The 23,533-nt window shown below is 34.5% G+C and overlaps 1 protein-coding gene across 1 annotated transcript in view; it reads left to right on the forward strand.

Annotated features, from left to right (window-relative positions):
- LOC115411443 (cadherin-18) overlaps window positions 1-23,533 on the forward strand; it is a 492,272-nt gene that overhangs the window by 392,949 nt on the left and 75,790 nt on the right. The window contains exons 9-10 of the mRNA XM_030123571.1: window positions 16,253-16,374; window positions 22,033-22,150. Coding sequence (XP_029979431.1) covers window positions 16,253-16,374; window positions 22,033-22,150 — 240 coding nt within the window. The remainder of the gene's footprint in view (window positions 1-16,252; window positions 16,375-22,032; window positions 22,151-23,533) is intronic.

A 23,533-nucleotide genomic window follows, 5' to 3' on the forward strand; every position in this document is an offset into this window, starting at 1 on the left:
AAAAGGCTTATGCAGCACTGCAGTAGAATGAATAAGGTTCCAGTGTGATGGATATGTACACTATGTATAGAACTACGCAACTTCATTTTCAATTTTATTTAACCTTTATTTAACCAGGAAATGATTAAAAACCTGTTTTACAAGGGAGTTCTGGCCAAGCAAATACAACACCCAGTGACAGGGTGACACAGTTAAAAACATATTTCACAACAGACATATTTCAAGAGTAAGATTCTTCCATTCGATAATTACTGCAGTGATTAATATTTTCACCCCTCACCCCCCCAAAAAAAAAAAAAAAAAAAAAAAAAATAGGGGAGGCAAGGGGTTTTGTTTTTGGTTCGGTTTGTTTGTTTGTTTGTTAACCTCTAGCAGCAAAACTATGGTTGAATTCATACCAAACTGGGTTTCTAGATTGCCAGTGACCCAGAACAGATACCATTACATTTTGGGAAAAGTATGTCAAAGTTTCAATTTTTTAGAATTTTTAAATCTTTTTTTTACCCATTTACTTATAATGGGTGAAATTTCACATGTCTATAGCAGTAAAACTATTAGTTGAATTCATACCAAATTAGGTTTATAGATTGTCAGTGACCCAGGAATATATGTGATTACATTTTGGGAAAAGTAGGTCAAACTTCAAATTTTTACTGAATTTTTCATATTATTTTTTTCCCATTTAGTTATAACAGGTGAAATTTCACATGTCTGTAGCAGCAACACTATTGGTTGAATTCATACCAAACTGGGTTTATAGATTGCCAGTGACCCAGAATAGATCTCGTTACATTTTGGGATCGGTAGGTCAAAGTTTCAATTTTTTAAGAATTTTAAAATTTTTTTTTCTTTTTCCCATTTACTTATAATGGGTGAAATTTCAAATGTTTGTAGCAGCAAAACTATTGGGTGAATTCATACCAAACTGGATTTATAGATTGCCAGTGACTCAGAATAGTTGTTAATACATTTTGGGAAAAGTAGTCCAAAGTTTCCTTTTTTATTGAACTTTTAAAATCTTTTTTTTTCTTTTTCCATTTACTTATAACTTATATAACTTATAATTTCAGATGTCTATAGCAGCAAAACTATTTGGTCAATTCATACCAAATTGGGTTTTATATTGGCTGTGACTCACAACAGATGTGGTTACATTTTGGCAAAAGTAGATCAAAGTTTACATTTTTTTTTATAAATTTTATTATTTATTTATTTCTCAATTTACTTATAAAGAGGTGCAATTTACATGTCTTTAGCAGCAAAACTATTGGTTGAATTCATGCCAAATTGGGTTTATAGATTGCTAGTGACCCGTTGTAGATGCCATTACATTTTGGGAATAGTAGGTCAAAGTTACATTTTTAATGAATATTTAAATTCTTTTTTTTTTTTTTTTTTTCCATTTACTTATAATGGAGGAAATTTCACATGTCTGTAGCAGCAAAATTATTTGTTGAATTCATACCAAATTGGGTTTATAGATTGCCAGTGACTCAGAATAGATGTGGTTACATTTGGGAAAAGTAGGTCAAAGTTAATTTTTGAATACATTTTTTTTACATCTTTTTTTTTCCCCCATTTACTTATAATAAGCAAAATTTCAAATGTCTATAAAAACATAAATTTTGTTTCAGTTTACTTCAAACTTGGCACATATATAGAGGCAATTGATATATGCTGATATCACCACATGCATAGACATGATGACATCAGCTGGATCGATGCCAAAATAAGCTACAATACATGCAAGGGGTGGGGTTTGTTGTGCCTAGCACCACTTGTTCAGTCTTTAACGCTTTAAGTGATGTGTGAGTAGTGTCTCAAACGGAAGAAAACAACTAAGGTGGAAGCTGAAACTCCAGTTGTGTTAAAAACCATGCAATGCATTATTAAAACCTAGGACAGTGGTGAATCATCATCTTGTGGAAAGTAATGCAGCCTTTTAAATGTTTGTGATGGAAATCTGTTACATATATGGTTAAAAAATTGTAAGTATTTGGTAGTGGTAAAGACTTTGATTTACTACAAAGTGTAAAGATTGGATTATGTTTCAATGATAAAAGGTCTTGTGGTCTAATGAGTCCAGACTGACCTGTTCCATGATTACCCATCATGCTTAGTGCCTATACTGGACCTATGGAGGCAGTGTTAGGGGTCTGGGGTTGCTTCAGTGCTTCAGCTCTAGGGTCACAACATTATGTGTCCAAAACATTAGGTCAGTTGACTACCTGAATATAATAAATGGAAATTTTCTTTGTCGATGACACTGTGATTCTGACATGACGATACCGGGATCATCAGGCTGAGGTTGTGAAAGAGTGGATTAAGGAGCATAAGAAATAATTTTCACACATGGATTGGACACCACAGAGTCCAGACCTGAACCACATTGAGAATCTTTCAGATGTGATGGGTAAGACTTTACACAGTGGTCTGACTCGCACTATTTGACACAAAATCTTGCATACAAATTCATGCAAATGTGTCATAATCAAAGCTAAAGGCCAACAAAGTATTTGAATATGGGACATTTTTTTGTCCAGGCTGTGTAGAAAAAACCAACCATTAAATTAATTCAAAGGCTCTGGGCTTATTGGAAGGGATTATCATTATTTCTGCCCAAAAAAACAAAATAATCCTTTTGGTGCAGGTACTAAAGTGAACATTATGTCCTTCTTCACAGATACTTCATGGACAACAAAGATGACGGAAAGGTATTTTAGAATAAATGAGAGCACCGGGGTTATCAGGACACCCGGCCTGGACAGGGAAGACATGCCTTGGCACACATCACTGTGATGGCTTCGGAGGTTGGTAGGTACCCCGTTTAACTCCTATGAAGAAGAATGGGTTTACAAGGGAATGCACAGTAACACACCTGATATGTTTGTTCCTATGTGGGTGAGCGTATGGGCTGGAAGCCAGTCATACTTTGCTAATGTTTTGAAGTTTTACCCCACCCCCTGAAAAGGAGGCAAGGGGTGTTGTTTTTGGTTTGTTTTGTTTTGCACTGTAGCAGCAGAACTATTCAAAACTATTGGTTGAATTCATACCAAATTGGTTTATAGATTTACCCAGAGTAGATGTCTTTAGATTTTGGGGAAAGTAGGTCAAAGTTCAAATTTTTGACGAAATTTTTAAAATAATTTGTTCTCACCCATTTACTTATAATGGGCGAAATTTCACATGTCTGTAGCAGAAAAACTACTGGTTCATTCATGCCAAATTTGGTGTATAGATTGCCAGTGACCCAGAATAGATGTGGTAACATTTTGGGGAAAGTAGGTAAAGTTTTAATTTTTAATACATTTAAAAAAAAAAAAAAAAAGTTCTCCATGTACTTATAATGGGCAAAATTTTGCATGTCTGTAGCAGCAAAACTGTTGGTTGAATTCATACCAAATTGGGTTTATAGATTGCCAGTGATCCATAAAAGATGTGGTTACATTTTGGGAACAGCAGGTCAAAGTTCAAATTTTTAATGAATTTTAATTTTTTTTTTTTCTTCCCTCTTTTACTTATAATGGGTGAAATTTCAGATGTTTGTAGCAGCAAAACTATTAATTCAATTCATACAAAACTGAGTTTATTTGTCAGTGACCCAGAATAGATGTGGTAACATTTTGGGGAAAAGTAGGTCGATGTTAAAATTTTTAATGAATTTAGAAAAAAACAAAAAAATTTTTATTTACTTATAATGGGCAAAATTTCACATGTCTGTAGCAGCAAACCTATTGGTTCAATTCATACCAAGTTGGGTTTTAGATTGCCGGTGACCCAGAATAGATGTGGTAACATTTTGGGGAAAGTAGGTCAAAGTTAAATTTTTAATGAATTTTATAATTTTTTTTACTCCCATTTACTTATAAGGGTGAACTTTCACATGTCTGTAGCAGCAAACTATTGGTTCAATTCATACCAAATTGGGTTTATAGATTGCCAGTGACCCATAATAGATGTGGTTATTTTTGGGGAAAGTAGATCAAAGTTCAAATTTTTAATACATTAAAAAAAAAAAAAAATTCTCCCATTTACTTATAATGGGCAAAATTTTGCATGTCTGTAGCAGCAAAACTATAGGTTGAATTCATACCAAATTGGGTTTAGATTGCCAGTGATCCATAAAAGATGTGGTTACATTTTGGGAACTGTAGGTCAAAGTTCAATTTTTAATGAATTTTAATTTTTTTTCCCCTCCCATTTACTTATAATGGGTGAAATTTCAGATGTCTGTAGCAGCAAAACTATTGGTTCAATTCATGCCAAATTGGGTTTATAGATTGCTGGTGACCCAGAATAGATGTGGTTACATTTTGGGGAAAAGTAGGTCAATATTAAAATTTTAATGAATTAAAAAAAAATAAAAAAATTCTTATTTACTTATAATGGGCAAAATTTCACATGTCTGTAACAGCAAAACTGTTGCTTCAATTCATGCCAAACTGGATTTATAAGTTGCCAGTAATGCAGAATAGATGTGGTAAAATTTTGAGGAAAAGTTCAAATGTTTAATAAATGTTTACATTTTTTTCCATCTCCCATTTACTTATAATGGGTGAAATTTCACGTCTGTAGCAGCAAAACCATTGGTTCACTTCATACCAAATTGGGTTTATGGATTGCCAGTTATGCAAAGTAATTTTGGTAAAGTTTGAGGAAAGTAGGTGAAAGTTCAAATTTTTAATGCATTTTTTTTTTTAAATTTTTTTCTCCCATTTACTTATAATGGATGAACTTTCAGATGTCTGTAGCAGCAAAACTATTCCTTCAATTCATACCAAATTGGTTTTATAAATTGCCAGTGACCCAGAATAGTTGTGGTTACATTTTGGGGAAAGTAGGTCAAAGTTCAAATTTTTAATGAATTTTTTAAATCAATTTTTTTCTCCCTTTTACTTATAATGGGTGACATTTCAGATGTCTGTAGCAGCAAAAGTATTGGTTGAATTCATACCAAATTGGATTTATAGGTTGCCAGTGACCCAGAATAGATGTGGTTATATTTTGGGAAAAGTAGGTCAAAGTTCAAATTTTTAATGAATTAAAAAAAAAAAAAAATTCTCCCATTTACTTATAATGGGTGAACTATCAGATGTCTGTAGCAGAAAAACTATTCCTTCAATTCATACCTAATTGGTTTTATAAATTGCCAGTGACCCAGAATAGATGTGGTTACATTTTGGGGAAAGTAGGTCAAAGTTCAAATTTTTAATGAATTTTTTAATTCAATTTTTTCTCCATTTACTTATAATTAGCAACATTTCACATGTCTATAAAAACATCAATTTAGCTTCAATTTCCTTCAAACTTGGCACATATATAGTGGTAATTGATATGCTGACATCACCACATGCATAGCTGGATTGATGCCAAAATAAGCTACAATATGAGCGAGGGGCGGGGTTTGTTGTTCCTGGCGCCATTTGTTTGCTATTACTACTCGTATGAAGACTGAAAAAGACATGAATGAGTCAAAAAAAAAAACAAAACACATTTGCTCAAATGCCAGCACTGTTTACACAATTGTAGATCGACATTTTCTGCAGGTAAAGCGCATAGTCGACATATTTTCCCCATCATGCTGTCGGCAGCGCTGCATGTTAACGCGTCTTGCTTTTTCTTTATAGCTTTTATAGCTCAGTAAAACTTAATAAACAGCTTTTTCATAACACACACACACACACGTGTATGGCATATGCTACACATCAGTTAAACTTCAAAAACTTGAATTATTAAATAGCCTTCTCTTGTGTTTGATACCCTTGCGAACTGCTGTACACACACACACACACACACTGCACACATAACACATAAAAGACCCACTAAATTCTAGAATTGCCTCAAGGAAACCTGGGTATTTTGTGATCACAATAAGACAAATCTCTCACCATCTGTCAGAGGTGCTGAACGCTAACTTTCTTCTTTATTTATCTTAATATTTGCTCGTGTATGCGTGAATAAAGAAAGCTCTCCCCCAAATACGGGTAAATAAAGAGAATTTGGTAACATGTGTGTATTGCATTTGCAGCTTGCGTGAACTAACCAACTAAAATGTAATAATTAAACACCATCTCCTGTGTTATTATGAACGTGCATTCAGCTGGTTAAAAGAGGCAGCTAAAATGATTCACTCTGGTCCTTTTTTTTTTTTTTTTTTTTTTAGCCTGGAGTTTATGAGACATTACAGATCATTATAATAACTGGATTCAAATTACGGGTCAGTTCTGTGCCACAACAGGAGATTTAAAACAGGAGAGGCGAAAAAGAACAAAGGGAGGCGTCGTACGTTTTCTACCTAAAGGTTTTATTCTTACCTACAAGATAACAAGGTGCCCTGAGGGGATCATATAGACAGAGAGAGCGCTGTGGGTTCAGATTCATAGTGTAAAATTGGAGTCAAAATCAATATCAACAGAAGAAATGTTCCACAAAAGGATGTATGATGCTGCAGCGCATACCTATATACGCTGCATTTAGACACCCAGGCTTTGCATATTCGCATTAATTCAGTTTTATTTTAGTCGAAAACATGCAAGTCTCTGTAGGCAGCATTCTCATACAACGTGTTTCCTGTCTTTAACCCTTTCATGTATAGCGGTCACCGTTGCGGACAGCTATTCTACATCTGTTCTCTTGTATTTTCATGGGTTTTGTTGTTTTAGTTGCAGATCAGCCGACATAATGGACACTCATGCACCATCACATACACTGCAGTTCATAGCATTACTGTAAATTTGCTGTTTTGTTTTTTTTTTTAAATCAATTTTTTTTTATTTATTTTCGTTGTGCATCTCCATAAGTACAATATAAACAAGAAAAGCACTCGGACAGCGCAGACCTCCGCCAAGAGAGATCTGCCCCCCCCCTTTCATTTTGTTTTTATATTTTCATTTTTGTGTATTTTGTTCATTGTTTTCTTCATTTTGTTTTCTGTTAATTTTTGTTCACTTTGTTCATATTTCTTCATTTTTGGTTCATTTTGTTTTTTTTATATATATTTTTTTTAAATTTCTTCATTATTTCTTAATTTGTCTTCATTGTGTTCTTATATTCATTTTTCTGAATTTTGTTCAATATTTGTATTTTCTTCATTTTGTGCATTTTGTTCATTATTTTCTCATTTGTGTTCAGTTAATTTTTATATTTTCAACATTTTTGTGCATTTTGTTCATTATTTTCTTCTTCATTTGTGTTCATTTAATATTCATACTTTCTTCATTTTTGTGCATATTGTTCAATATTTTCTTCATTTTTGGTCATTTTGTTTTTATATTTTTTTCATTTTTCTTCATTATTTTCTTCATTGTGTTCTTATATTCATTTTCTTAATTTTGTTTAATATTTATATTTTCTTCATTTTTGTGCATTTTTGTTCTTTTTTTTCATTTGTGTTCATTAATTTTTATATTTTCATCATTTTGTGCATTTTGTTCATTATTTTCTTCATTTGTGTTCAATTTAATTTTTATATTCTTCATTTTTGTGCATTTGTTCATTATTTTTCTTCATTTGTGTTCATTTTATTTTGTATTTTCATCATTTTTGTGCATTTTGTTCATTATTTCCTTCATTTGTGTTCATTTAATTTTTATATTTTCTTCATTGTTGTGCATTTTGTTCATTATTTTCTTCATTTGTGTTCATTTAATTTTTATATTTTCTTCATTTTTTGTGCATTTTGTTCATTATTTTCTTTATTTGTGTTCATTTAATTTCTGTATTTTGTCATTTTGAGCATTTTGTTCATTGTTTTTCCTTAATTTGTGTTCATTCTGATGCTGTGACTCCGCTCCTCTTTCTGATTGGAGCCCCCCTGCCAAGGTTCTCATAATTCATGCATTAAAGGGTTAACAAAAACAACTACACTCATGTGAGACGCGAGGTTGGTTCATTTCCATTTATTCCATTTACTCCCTTTTTCAGGGCTACGAGCCTCCGCCACTGAGCGCCAGGACCAATTGTGTTTAATCAAACATAAAAATAATTGTTTCCTAATGGCAATTGTTTGAACAGCAAGAAAAAGTCAGAGCAGCAATCATTATTTTACTTATGTGCGATTCAAAAAAACCTAATTTATTCATATTACACTAAAACAAAGACTCCAAATAAGAAAATTAAGCTGTTAGGGAAACGACACATTATGGTTTAGTTTAACCCTTGCATGCATGAATATAAGAACCTTAATCAAGACTTTTTCCTGAGTGTTTTATTCCTCTTTAGGGATGAAAAAAAAAAAACAAAAAAAAAAAGAACAATGCAATTGAAATGTTTATGACCCTATTTTTCATGGAGTTACAAAAATGTCCACTCAGCTGGACACCATGCATTTAATTTTTGAAGCAAAGAATCATGTATTTACTGATATACTGTGTGAAAACTATGAAATACATTTTTTTAATGCTGCTAATCTGATGTTTTGTCACATTTTAACATACTCTAATATCAGTTTTTACTCACTTGATGGAGATAAGGATGCAAAAAAAAAACTTTTGTTTTAGAAAAACTGTTTAATAACAGTCTATATCAAAAAGAAAAGTATTCGGAGGGCGCAGACTTCCGCCAAGAGAGATCTGCCCCCCCCCTTCATTTTGTTCATTGTTTTCTTCATTTTGTTTTATATTCATTTTTGTTCATTTTGTTCAATATTTTCTTCATTTTTGGTGATTTTGTTTTTATATTTTCTTAATTTTTGGTCATTTTCTTCATTATTTTCTTAATTTATCTTCATTGTGTTTTTATATTCATTTTTCTTAATCTTGTTCAATATATGTGTTTTCTTCATTTTTGTGCATTTGGTCATTATTTTCTTTATTTGTGTTTATTTAATTTCCGCATTTTTTTTCATTTTTGTGCATTTTGTTCATTATTTTCTTTATTTGTGTTCATAAATTTTTTTGTATTTTTGTCATTTTTGTGGATTTTGTTAATTATTTCCTTCATTTGTGTTCATTTAATTTTATATTTTCTTCATTTTTGTCCATTTTGTTCATTATTTCCTTCATTTGTGTTCATTTAATTTCTGGTTGTTGTTTTTTTATTTTTGTGCATTTTGTTCATTATTTTCTTTGTGTTCTTTTTTTTTTTTTTTTTTTTTTTTTTAATATTTTCATCATTTTTGTGCATTTTGTTCATTTTTTTCTCCTTCCATTTGTGTTCATTCTGATGCTGTGATCCACTCCTCCTTCTGATTGGACCAACCCCCCCCCCGCCCACCCACCCCCCACCCCCGATCACCACCAAAATTTTCAATCATTTCTTCCTTGTGCCAGTATCAACATTTCCTGACAATTTCATGAAAATCCATCCTTAACTTTTTGAGTTTTCTTGCTAACAAACAAACAAACAAACAAACAAACGCACACAAAGCAAAGCGATTACAATACCTCCTGGTGGAGGTAATAACAAGCAGCTGATTAACACTCAAACATGTTAGTGCAGATCAGGTTTTTCTAGAACAGCAAAGTTCCAGTAATGGTCTGAATGTCAGTGTATTGGATGATGCATAAGCATCCACTTTTTTAGCTGATATGGAACTAAAAATAATAAAAACCATGAATATACAAGAGAACAGCTGTAGAATAGCTGTCCACTGTAGCGACCACTATGCATGAAAGGGTTAATTTAACTACTCATAATGTATCAATCAATCCCTGTTTCTATAAAATCAGCAAAGCTTTATGTATATTTCTATAAACGTCAAGCTCGCAAAGGGTATATTTAACGGAGAAAAAACAACAATATCTAAGAGTATTTAAATAAACCCCAAGCAAGGTGAGCTAATGGTGAAATTGGCAATTAAAGTCTGGCAAAACAATGATGAAAGGGATCATTTGCATATTGATTAGAATATATTCAAATGTCTGCGATTGTTTTTTTTTTTTTTTTTTTCATAATTAATTACGAAATCAAATTAGCCTCAATTGTTTCAGTGTCCTTCTCTACATTGAAAATTAATTAAATCAACGCAGCCCTTGCTAACTTCAAGAATTGCTATCAGGTAACTTGGGTAATTTGTAATCACAATTAGGCAAATCTCTTTCCCAGCCGTCAGAGGTGCTGCATGCTAATGTTTCTTTATCTCTTAACCTCTCCTTAGTATTCAAGGATACAGTTACAAAGCAAGACACAGTCAAAAGGGAGAGTGATAATTCTTACCTCTTTGAACGAACAAGGACACACAGTTTTACAGACACGCACGGCGTTGTGCAGATTTCACTGCAGACGTCCTATAATGTTAGCAACACGCTTTGTGATCGCTTATCCAGTCCAAAAAAGTCAGTAGAGATGATTAATTCATGATGTTACCTTTTGCACTATGGGGGATTTGTTCATAGGATGCAGGATTATTATTATTATATATAGGGTTGTAATACAGTAGGTGCAGAACAGATGTATGGAAACTTATGCACAACATATGGTAAATACAAACATTAATTAAAAAAGCTAAGAGTGCTGCACCTGCTTGACTTTTTTTTTTTTTTTTTTTGTCTATCTAGAGTGGTTTTGCTGATCCTGCATGCTATTTTTTAGCACTTTTCATCCTGTAAAACATACTGTTCTTGCACCTGGAAGCTACTTAGCAAAAACCTCTCTCTCCTCCATGGGTTTTTCTATCAGTTTATTTAGGTTAGAAGTGCTGGGGATGCACTGAAACACCCCAGTATTGAACAGTAATCTGTACCATTTCAGTGTGGTTCAGAATGAAAGTCAGCATTCTTTGGCTGGTATTAACCCAGTGGTTCCCAACCTTTTTTGGCTCGTGACCCCATTTTAACCCTTTCATGCACGAATTATGAGAACCTTAATCAAAATTTTTTCCTGAGTGTTTTTATTCCTTCTTTGGGCATGAAAAAACACAATATGATAGAAAATTTTCTTCTGAAAAAAAAATAAAATAAAATAAATAAATAAAAATACATGTAAAAAAGTAATAATGACAAAAAAATTTCTTATGAACCTATTTTTCATGAAGTTGCAAAAATATCCACTCAGCTTAATTTTTGACACACAGAAACATGTATTTACTGATAAATTGTGTGAAAACTGTGGGGAAGGCTTGTGATTCAGGGGGTTTATCCTCAGGAGAGATCTACATAATAATAATAATAATAATAATAATAATAATAATAATAATAATAATAAACTTGATTTGTATAGCACCTTTCATACAGAAATTGTAGCCCAAAGTGCTTCACATTGATTGAAAAAATACAATATTAAAATACATTAAGATTTGATTATACATCAAGAAATAAAATGAAATTTGAGGGAAATACAATGAAATAGAAATAAATATAAAAACAGCGCACATTAAAATATTTGATTAAAATATTTGATTATGCATAATGTTACCAATTCATGTCAGAAAAGATATGTAGTGTCTTAAAACTTTAATAAAGATATGTGTAAAAAAAAACAAACAAAAAAAAAAACAAAAAAAGAACAACAAAATCCATGAATATACAAGAGAACAGGTGTAGAAGAGCTGTCCACTGTAGTGACCACTATGCATGAAAGGGTTAATATCACAAATTTCTGGTGACCCCAGACATTCAAAACAGAGATTTTTTTTTTTTTTTTTTTGGGCTAAAATTCATTTGTTTTTGATCATGTAATAGTTTGCTATACTATGTTGCAAATAAACGTTAATTTTAGATGACATTTAGTCTATTTAATGTATATTATTAAGGATGGAGGCAGAAAAGACAGGTGTAGATTACTGCACATAGTGAGAATTTGATTTTCCTTGGTCAGGATATGTACAGTCAGTCCAGCTTGGATTTACAAGGCTGACAATTAATACTGAACAAACAAGAACTCAAACTATGAATTATGAAAGAGCTGCAGCATCTGAAACCGACCACAATGAACATTTGACAGATAAACAGAACCACAGTGCTTCAGTTTCAGCTTCAGTTTGTCTTTTATGGATTATGATTGTCTCTGTAAACTCAACATACATTTTTTTATTAGTACGTTTTTTTTTTTTTGTTTTTTTTTTTTTATCAATTACTAGAAATTTCAAGCGACCCCATTTGAATTCCAGGTGACCTCACATGGGTCCCGACCCCAAGGTTGAACAACACTGTATTAACCCTTTATAGTTCACTCATAGAAATACTCTGAAATTCAACATTTTAACCTTAGTGTGTTTATGGAGGATGTAAGATTTTATTACTTTTGTGAAATTTTTCAAATTTTTTTATTGTTATGTAGAAAATCAAGGTTAATGAAGTTACCATATTTGGTTCCTTGCCTATAAGTGGCTAAAAAAAAATCACTTTTAGCATTACAACATAAGTGCTGATCCAGACACCTGTCAACATACACATTATCCTTTAGAACAGGGGTGTCAAAGTCATTTCCTACAGGGGCCAAATTCAGGCCAATTGGATCTCAAGTGGGCCGGACCAGTAAAGTAATAGCATCATAACCTATGAATAATGACACCTTTTTCTCTTTGTTTCGCAGTAAAAAGACATTAAATTAAGACAATATTTACATTTTCAAATTATCCTTTAACATAAAACGTGAATAATCTGAAAAAACTGAAATTTGTAAGAAGATAAACTGCAGTTTTAATAAGATTATGCCTCAACTTATCATGTATACATGTGCAAAACACACAATGTTACACAAATGTGGTAACCTGCAGAGTATTGTTCCTGTAAAACATACTGTTCTTGCACCTGGAAGCTACTTAGCAAAAACCTCCTTCTCCTCCATGGGTTTTTCTATCAGTTTATTTAGGTTATAAGTGCTGGGGATGCACTGAAACACCCCTGTATGAACGTAATCTGTACCGGTTCAGTGTGGTTCAGAATGAAAGTCAGCATTCTTTGGCCAGTATTAACCTTTTATAGTTCACTCATAGAAACACTCTGAAATTCAACATTTTAACCTTAGTGTGTTTATGGAGGATGTAAGATTTTATTACTTTTGTGAAATTTTTCTAATTTTTTTATTGTTATGTAGAAAATCAAGGTTAATGAAGTTACCATATTTGGTTCCTTGCCTATAAGGGGCAAAAAAAAATCACTTTTAGCATCACAACATAAGTGCTGATCCAGACACCTGTCAACATACACATTATCCTTTAGAACAGGGGTGTCAAAGTCATTTCCTACAGGGGCCAAATTCAGGCCAATTGGATCTCAAGTGGGCCGGACCAGTAAAGTAATAGCATCATAACCTACGAATAATGACAATTATTTCTCTTTGTTTCGCAGTAAAAACACATTAAATTAAGACAATATTTACATTTCAAACTATCCTTTAACATAAAATGTGAATAACCTGAAAAAACTGAAATTAGTAAGAAGATAAACTGCAGTTTTAATAAGATTATGCCTCAACTTATCATGTATACATGTGCAAAACACACAATGTTACACAAATGTGGTAACCTGCAGAGTATTGTTCCTGTAAAACATACTGTTCTTGCACCTGGAAGCTACTTAGCAAAAACCTCCTTCTCCTCCATGGGTTTTTCTATCAGTTTATTTAGGTTATAAGTGCTGGGGATGCACTGAAACACCCCTGTATTGAACAGTAATCTGTACCGGTTCAGTGTGGTTCAGAATGAAAGTCAGCATTCTTTGGCCAGTATTAACCTTTTATAGTTCACTCATAGAAATACTCTGAAATTCAACATTTTAACCTTAGTGTGTTATGGAGGATGTAAGATTTTATTACTTTTGTGAAAATTTTTCTAATTTTTTTTATTGTTATGTAGAAAATCAAGGTTAATGAAGTTACCATATTTGGTTCCTTGCCTATAAGGGGCAAAAAAAATCACTTTAGCATCACAACATAAGTGCTGATCCAGACACCTGTCAACATACACATTATCCTTTAGAACAGGGGTGTCAAAGTCATTTCCTACAGGGGCCAAATTCAGGCCAATTGGATCTCAAGTGGGCCCGGACCAGTAAAGTAATAGCATCATAACCTACGAATAATGACAATTATTTCTCTTTGTTTCGCAGTAAAAACACATTAAATTAAGACAATATTTACATTTCAAACTATCCTTTAACATAAAATGTGAATAACCTGAAAAAACTGAAATTAGTAAGAAGATAAACTGCAGTTTTAATAAGATTATGCCTCAACTTATCATGTATACATGTGCAAAACACACAATGTTACACAAATGTGGTAACCTGCAGAGTATTGTTCCTGTAAACATACTGTTCTTGCACCTGGAAGCTACTTAGCAAAAACCTCCTTCTCCTCCATGGGTTTTTCTATCAGTTATTTAGGTTATAAGTGCTGGGGATGCACTGAAACACCCCTGTATTGAACAGTAATCTGTACCGGTTCAGTGTGGTTCAGAATGAAAGTCAGCATTCTTTGGCCAGTATTAACCTTTTATAGTTCACTCATAGAAACACTCTGAAATTCAACATTTTAACCTTAGTGTGTTTATGGAGGATGTAAGATTTTATTACTTTTGTGAAAATTTTCATAATTTTTTTTATTGTTATGTAGAAAATCAAGGTTAATGAAGTTACCATATTTGGTTCCTTGCCTATAAGTGGCAAAAAAAAATCACTTTTAGCATCACAACATAAGTGCTGATCCAGACACCTGTCAACATACACATTATCCTTTAGAACAGGGGTGTCAAAGTCATTTCCTACAGGGGCCAAATTCAGGCCAATTGGATCTCAAGTGGGCCGGACCAGTACAGTAATAGCATCATAACCTACGAATAATGACAACTTTTTCTCTTTCTTTCGCAGTAAAAATGTCACACGTCACTTTTTAAATCAACAGTTTTCTAATAAGTATTTTTATAAGAAATAACAATTCTATATTGTTATTTATTCTTTAGTATGATGATAAACTATACAATAAATAATTCTGATCCTAGTTTTTGCACAGGGATCATTAGTGTAAACGGTGACATGGCTGCCGAGCATCAGTATGATGGGATCTGTAACAACCATGTCACATCCGTCCACTGCCACATTTAGTGTTTTTGTGTCAGCTGTTATTGTTTTAGATCCACAATACTAACATTTATGAATAAGAGGAGAATTAGCAATAGTAAGTCTATAAGTTTATTCCTAATAAAGTACTGGTTCTGACCAGAGCATCATGGGTAATGTCACGTCCATCCACCAGCAAAAGTTTTCACATACACGTGCTATTCAAAATCCAATATTTCTGAAAATAGAGCTTCCACTGTCAAATACAGGGTGACCCAAAAAAACGGGAATTTTTGAAGTACGTATTGGCAGACATGAGCAAGTGGCAGCACTGCGAGACAGTGACCTTGAGCAAGTAAACACACCCCCATTTTAGTAACCATTGGCGACTGTGCAAGAATTGTTAAGTAACCGTGTGATCTCACGATTCGGTAACGTTCTCTGGCCCCCTAGATCGCCAGATTTGTCCGTTTGTGATTTTTTCTTGTGGGGCTATCTCAAGAGTAACGTGTACACAACTCGACCAAGAACTCTGGATGAGTTAAAACAGAGAATTCAGGATGAAATTCACAGTATCCCAGCTGAGATGTTGCAGCGGTCAATTAGGAATTTCAACAGCAGATTTCAGGAATGCATTCGTACAGGAGGACGCCATCTACAGGAAGTAATTTTAAAAAATGAAAATTCCATCATTGTTTCTTAAATGGCATGGTTTAAGGTTTCAATTACTATGAATGAAATATTTTTCTTCCATCACTCTTGGTTTTATTGGATTGTTAAAAAGTTCCCGTTTTTTTGTGTCACCCTGTAATATCAGTAGTCTGTGCACAAATGGATTAGCATTATTTCAACACTGTTCTATGCATTTCTTACTTTTTTTTTTTTTAACAAAAATGGCCACTCATTTGACCCCCTAAGTAAATTTTAGCCGCAATAAGGCATAAAAACAGTCATATTTCACATCTAGGAGCATTCGACATGTAAACACTCCTAGAGCTCCAGTAGATGTCCAGTATAAGCTAAGTGCATGATTTTGTTGGTCATAAAAAGTTTATTATGTTATTAAATAAAAGGAACATGCATAATGAAGTGCTACTGCGCTATGAGAAAATACTGCAGAACCATGATCAGATGTGCAAAATGTCCCTTTACAACACTGCAATCCTTAGCGCTTTTTAAAACTTAAACAAGCAGTAAAAAAGCACAGTGTGACCTAGTTTAAAAATTACAGTGTTTCTGGTCTTATTAAAGCTTACATTTGACTTTCATCTCCTTTTGCATGTTTTTTTTTTTTTTTTTTTTTTTTTCTGCTACAGGCAACCCCACTCTTCTCAGCAGCGCTCCTGTTACAGTCCAGGTCCTTGATGTGAACGACAATCCACCAGAAATAGCTACAGACGAGGAGGTCATTGTGTGTGAGAGCTCAAGGCCAGGACAGGTGAGCATCCATGATTCACCTAGAAAAGTTGACTACCAGCGCCTCTATCTTTCCACCTACGCTTTTTTCACGCTCGTAATTCTATCGAAACAAACGAGACGCTAGTATTGCGGCGGTGAGAGCTGAGCATTAACGCCAGCTTCATCTCTACCGCTGTCCTGGATATACACATTCTTCAGGGAACAATTGTTTCCCTCAGCAGTTTGGGTCGCTCACTGAAAGCAGAGCAATGAGAGACTGTAAAGGCATTGGCAAGAGCTGCTTAATCATCCCTCTTTTCAAAATGAGTATCTCAGCAGCAAACCATGACAGCCTAAATCGAAGCTCATTCCAATTTGCTCTCAGTCGTCTTTGATTCATTCAAATTAAGAAGGTTTTTGAGATATAGAGCAATCAGCAGCATGGAAATGACTAAAAGGGTGGTTTGGCAAAGGATGATGGAGTAAAGACTGGGAAGACACAACTAAGTACATTTTAATAGTTTCAAGCTATTGGAAGAAAAGTTTAAATTAAAGTTTAGGTTAAATTTAAATTAAGTCTCAGGGTTATTGAAATTGGGTCTTAAGCAAAAGGTAATTATAAATACGATCAAGAAACTAGCATACCGACATAAAAAATAACAAAGTTTTCGAGGTCTCGCTGCTACAAATCAGAAATCAAGATTCAGAATCAGTGAATGATGTTGGGAACAGCCTGCACTGTGAATGAAATGAACACATTTTGGATACTGTCTGAATTTTTTTTTTCTGCAGAGCGTGGTGTCAGACGGAAAATTAATATTCTCTCCTCCAGAGATATGAAATCCTGACTTCCCATTCACAGCTGTGGATTGTAACTCACTTTATTATCCCCATAGGGAAATAGGGTCTCTGTATTTTACCCATCCAAATACACACAGTTCCTAGCATTAGCATTAGCAATTAGCATTAGCACGTAACACATTAGGAGAAGGGCGTCAAACTCATTTTAGTTCAGGGGCCACATACAGCCCAATATGATCTCAAGAGGGCTGGACCAGTAAAATAATCAATCAATCAATCAATCAGTCCATCAAATGTCATTTGTATAGCACTTTTCATACATGTTACATGTAACACAAAGTGCTTCACTGAAACCCCCGCTGTCCTACGGTTGCAAATAAAAAAAATAAAAGCAACAAAGTGAAGCAATGTTAAAAATAAGTTTAATTAACAGCTAGATTTTTAACATTGCTTCACTTTGTTAATTAAAAGCTAGACGGGCAACACAGTGGTACAGTGGTTAGCACTCGTGCCTCACAGCAAGAAGGTCCTGGGTTTGATTCCAACACCAGTCGACGGGCGGCGGACCTTTCTGTGTGGAGTTTGCATGTTCTCCCCGTGTCTGTGTGGGTTCTCTCTGGGTACTCTGGCTCCTCCCACCATCCAAAGACATGCCTGATAGGTTAATTGGTTAATCTAAATTGCCCATTAGGTGTGAATGTAAGAGTGAGTGTTTGTCTCTATATGTTCAGCCCTGTGATGAACTGTGACTTGTCCAGGGTGTACCCCACCTTCGCCCCTATGTAGCTGGGATAGGCTCCAAGCGACCCCCGTGACCCTAGTGAGGATAAAGCGGGTTCAGATAATGAATGAATGAATAAAAGCTAGACTAAAAAGATAAGTTTTGAGTTTACTTTTAAAAATACAGTATGTACACTTGCAGTGGACCTCAGGTCCTCAGCTAGGCTGTTCCATAGTTTGGGGCCATAAAAGCTGAATGAGGCCTCAGCATAAGTTTTGGAGTGGGCTCTAACCATAACCACAACTATAACCATAGTGAAAAAAAAAAACAAAAACAACTGTGATGATCCTGTTGTGACCTTATCTCCTACTGACTCCTGCTATATCCTGCTGAAAATAACAACAGTGAAAAACACAAAACTTAAGTAAAGTGTTTACATCTATAAAGTTTCTTTAAAAATGTGAATAACATGAACAATTTGAGATGTCTTAAGAAAAATAAGTGGAAATTCAACATTATTCTGCCTAAGTTTATCATTTACATATGGACATTAGCTACAACTTACAGTTCACAGTGAATCTGCAAATATAGGTCCGTCCAAGTATTATGTGGGGGTGCATTCTGTGCTGTACCTTATGCCGCGTTTCCACTACGTGGTATCAGCTCGACTCGACTCGACTCGGCTCGGCTTTTTTGCGTTTCCATTATGAAAACGGACCTGGAATCTGGTACCCAGGACTAGTTTTTGGTATCACCTCCGCTGAGGTTCCAGGACTGGGGACCAGATACTAAAAGGTGACGTGTGAACACTGCAGACCACTGACTGGTCAGAGAGTCGTCTCTGTGACCTGCCGTTTTACTAAAAACAGATGTGGAAGTTTACAGTAAATATAGCGGTAGGTTAATCCACATGATGACAGCCCAAAACTGATTTGTCAAGGAGGTTCAGACGTAAAAATTCAGCATGAGCTTGACAAGACAACACACAATGAGCGAGTTTATGAGCAACTCTCTGAGCTTTTCGTTGTTTTTTTTGTTTGTTTTTTTTTTACATATATCTTTATTAAAGTTTCAAGACACTACATATCTTTTCTGACATGAATTGGTAACATTATGTGGATTTCTCCTGAGGATAAACCCCCAGAATCACAAGCCTACCCCACAGTTTTCACACAAGTTATCAGTAAATACATGTTTGTGTTTCAAAAATTAAACGTGTGTCCAGCTGAGTGGATATTTTTGCAACTTCATGAAAAATAGGTTCATAAGAATTTTTTTTGTCATTATTACTTATTATTATTACGAAATGAGTTTCCTCCGCAGGGTGGCTGGGCGCACCCTTAGGGATAGGGTGAGGAGCTCAGTCACCAGGGAGGAGCTCGGAGTAGAGCCGCTGCTCCTCCGCGTCCAGAGGGGCCAGCTGAGGTGGCTCGGGCATCTGTTTCGGATGCCTCCTGGACGCCTCCCTGGGGAGGTGTTCCGGGCATGTCCCACTGGGGGGAGACCTCGGGGAAGACCCAGGACATGTTGGAGAGACTATGTCTCTCGGCTGGCCTGGGAACGCCTTGGGATCCCTCCGGAAGAGCTGGAGGAGGTGTCTGGGGAGAGGGAAGTCTGGGCATCCCTGCTTAGACTGTTACCCCCGCGACCCGGCCTCGGATAAGCGGAAGAGAATGGATGGATTATTACTTTTTTAAATGCATTTTTATTTATTTATTTAATTAAATTATTTTTATTTTATTTATTTATTTATTTTTCAGAGGAAAATTTTCTATCACATTGTTTTTTTCATGCCTAAAGAGGAATAAAAACACTCAGGACACAAAAAAAAAAAAAAAAAAAAAAAAAAAAAAAGATTTAGGTTCTAATAATTTGTGCATGAAAGGGTTAAATAGTTTTTTTCATGGCTCCAGTTAGGTTTCTTTCTTCTTTTTCTAAACAAAAATGGCTCTTTAGGTTGTAAAGGTTGCTGACCCCTGACCTAAACCAAATGGAATAATCCTCCTGCTGTGTGCTACATGTGTTCTAGTCAATAACCATAGAATGGAGTCCTGATGGTCATATAAAAAAAATGCAATGGCTATTTGGAGAAAATCTACCACAAATATTCACCAGAAAAGGGCAGAGAGGAAAAGGATCATTGGGTTCTAAAAAAATAAATAAATAAATAAAGGATTAGTATGTCATCCATGTCATCCAGTCACAGTAAAACTAAATGCAAATCTTAATACAACACTTAAATATCGAGTCTTGTCTAAATATACCCAGACAACAACACCCTGAATTCCTCCCAGAATATGAGGACTCCCAGTGGTGCCAGAGCTGACTCTCTTCCCTCTCTTACTGTGTCTTTTACCAATTAAGGGTAACAAGCTGACAAAAGCGGCAGTGAGTCTGCCCTCAGAGCACCCCTGTCACTGTACGATTTCCACCCAGCCTTTCAGCCAAATGCTCTTAAATCTGACTCTTAAAACTAGCTATTTTCTTTCAGGCAACAGACACAGGTAGAGGACACAACGTTAGGTCAGCCGGCTGCAGGTCGACAACACTCTGACCAATTATGATCAACAAATCACAACACCTCCATCAGACACCGAAACAGCTACCTGTCTCGCCTGCAGTTGCATTGAAAAGTGATTTTAAAGGAGTGCGTGATCTGATTAAACATTGCAGATGCTGTCTTTAGAGCAGTGTTTTTCAACCTTGGGGTCGGGCCCCCATGTGGGGTCGCCTGGAATTCAAATGGGGTTGCCTGAAATTTCTAGTAATTGATAAAAAATTCAAACTTACTAATAAAAATTCACATTATGTAGTCTAAATGTTGTCTAAAATTAATGTTTATTTGCAACGTATTATAGCGAACTATTACACGATTAAAAACAAATTCATTTTAGCAAAAAATAAAAAAGTCTCTGTTTTGAATGTCTGGGGTCATCTGAAATTTCAAATAATTTCTAAAAACAAAATTTAAAATTTAAAGTTACTAATAAAAATTTACATTATATAGTCTAAATGTTGTCTAAAATTAATGTTTATTTGCAACATATTATAGCAAACTATTACATGATCAAAAACAAATTAATTTTAGCCAAAAAAAAGTCTCTGTTCAGAATGTCTGGGGTTGCCTGAAATTTCTAATAATTTCTAAAAACAAAATGTAAAAATTAAAAGTTACTGATAAAAATTTAAATTATATAGTAGTCTAAATGTCTAAAATTAATGTTTATTTGCAACATAGTATAGCAAACTATTACATGTTCAAAAACAAATTAATTTTAGCCAAAAAAAGTCTCTGTTTTGAATGTCTGGGGTCACCTGAAATTTGTAAAAAATTTATAAAAAAAAAAAAAATTAAACTTACTAATAAAAATTGACATTATATAGTCTAAATGTTGTCTAAAATTAACGTTTATTTGCAACATAGTATAGCAAACTATTACATGTTCAAAAACAAATTAATTTTAGCCAAAAAAAAAGTCTCTGTTTTGAATGTCTGGGGTCGCCTGAAATTTCTAACAATTTATAAAAACAAAATATAAAAATTAGAAGTTACTAATAAAAATTTACATTATATAGTCTAAATGTTGTCTAAAATAAACATTTATTTGCAACATAGTATAGAAAACTATTACACGATCAAAAACAAATTAATTTTAGCCAAAAAAAAGTCTCTGTTTTGAATGTCTGGGGTCGCCTGAAATTTCTAATAATTTATAAAAACGAAATATAAAAATTTAAAGTTACTAATAAAAATTGACATTATAATAGGTGTCTAAATATTGTCTAAAGTTAACATTTATTTGCAAAATATTATAGCAAACTATTACACGATCAAAAACAAATGAATTTTAGCCAAAAAAAAGTCTTTGTTTTAAATGTCTGGGGTCGCCTGAAATTTCTAATAATTTATAAAAAAAAAAAATTAAAAATTAAAACTTACAAATAAAAATTTACATTATATAGTCTAAATGTTGTCTAAAATTAACGTTTATTTGCAACATATTATAGCAAACTATTCCACGATCAAAAACAAATGAATTTTAGCCAAAAAAAAGTCTCTGTTTTGAATGTCTGCGGTCGCCTGAAATTTGTGACATTAAAATGGGGTCACGAGCCAAAAAAGGGTGGGAACCACTGCTTTAGAAGCTAATTTGTCGCGTCTCTTCTTGTCTACAGTTGATCCAGACTGTCACAGCTGTGGATAAGGATGACTTTGCCAATGGACAGCGGTTTTCTTTCGCTTTGCCGAGCCAGCTGCCAGTTAATCCCAACTTCACCCTAAAGGACAATGAAGGTAATTAAAGTGATCAATATGTTTGTTTGCATTTCTTATGAATTTTGTGCTCGGCCCTCCGGGGAAAGACTCCATTCTCGTCAGGTCGCATTCCAAGATCCAATAAGCTGTACTGATTTTCTCATACCTTGGAGGTGCAATAAAAATATGTGCTCTGTCAACGGGGTATCGTAGGCGTCTGGAGACCCAAATACCACCGGTGTCTACTCCCATTCGAGTCTCGGTGAAACATGGGAGTCATAGCAGTTTGGCGTGTTTGCACATGGTGTTTTCAGACGGATTACCCGCTTGGCGCTCTGTCTTTCCCCTCCCATGTGCATTATTTTGTACCAGCGTAGGACCAATAGTGGGTGTTTCTATGGCAACCATTATAGTCTCAGGTGAATACCTAGGCCTAGGTTGGTCCGCAATCAGAAGGCTCTTAAAAGCCAAAGGACCTCACAGCTGCCCACTGAGAAGAGGAGTTCACAGCACGTTAGATGAATCTCTGAGCCACGGAGACAGAAAAACTGAGAGGAAGACACCATGAGAGATAAAAAAGAAAAAAAAAAATCAATGTGATAATAGGAGATAAGTCTGTTTAGCCCTTGGTCCAGGTGCTTCCCACCGAAAGCCTCCCTTGCGTCAACAACACTGTGGCACAGAGGCAACTTCTGTTGCTTTCATGTAAGTGACACTCGGATACATCTTTCACCTCTTATCCCCATCCACTCCGACCATACAGCAGATTGAAAACATCTCAAGTATCGACTGCCGATCTCCTCTATAGACACACATAACCTATAAGACAAAGAGTTATGGGCTTTAGGTCCAGTCACTGAGGTCAGCTGTGGGGTGAAAACTGGACCATGGCTCTCGGGAGGATACACTGTTTTTTTTTTTGTTAAACTTTCACCATTGTACATCTTTGGACACTATAAATGTGTCTTACTTGGCTTAGATTTTTTGGTAACTTTGTGAACATGGTGCTTTTTTGGCCCAATGGGTCCGATGGAATATTGGTACCAGTTGTCGTCCGTCCGTCATCTGTACGCAATTTTTCAAGAATCTTCGTTTCCAAATCCATCTGTCAGAATGACTTGATATTTGTTGTGGGACATCTTTAGGGGAAGGTGTACCAAGTTTGTTCAAAGAATTGGAAAATATTGATTTTTGAATTTTTTTTATGAAGTTTTGACATTTAAAAAAATCCTTGTTTGTTTATAATGGGACAAATTTCAAAGTGCTATAACTTCCAAACAGTTGAAGATATTGATAGAATTATTATTGACAATAGATAGGAAGTCACATATGGGCTTTCATTTGGTGCCATGACCTTTGACCTTGACTGACCTTGAAAGGTCAAACCCAAGGTCATCTACAGTATGTCCAGATTTCTAGAAA

This window comes from Sphaeramia orbicularis, chromosome 20, assembly GCF_902148855.1.
Source record: "Sphaeramia orbicularis chromosome 20, fSphaOr1.1, whole genome shotgun sequence".
NCBI lineage: Eukaryota > Metazoa > Chordata > Actinopteri > Kurtiformes > Apogonidae > Sphaeramia > Sphaeramia orbicularis.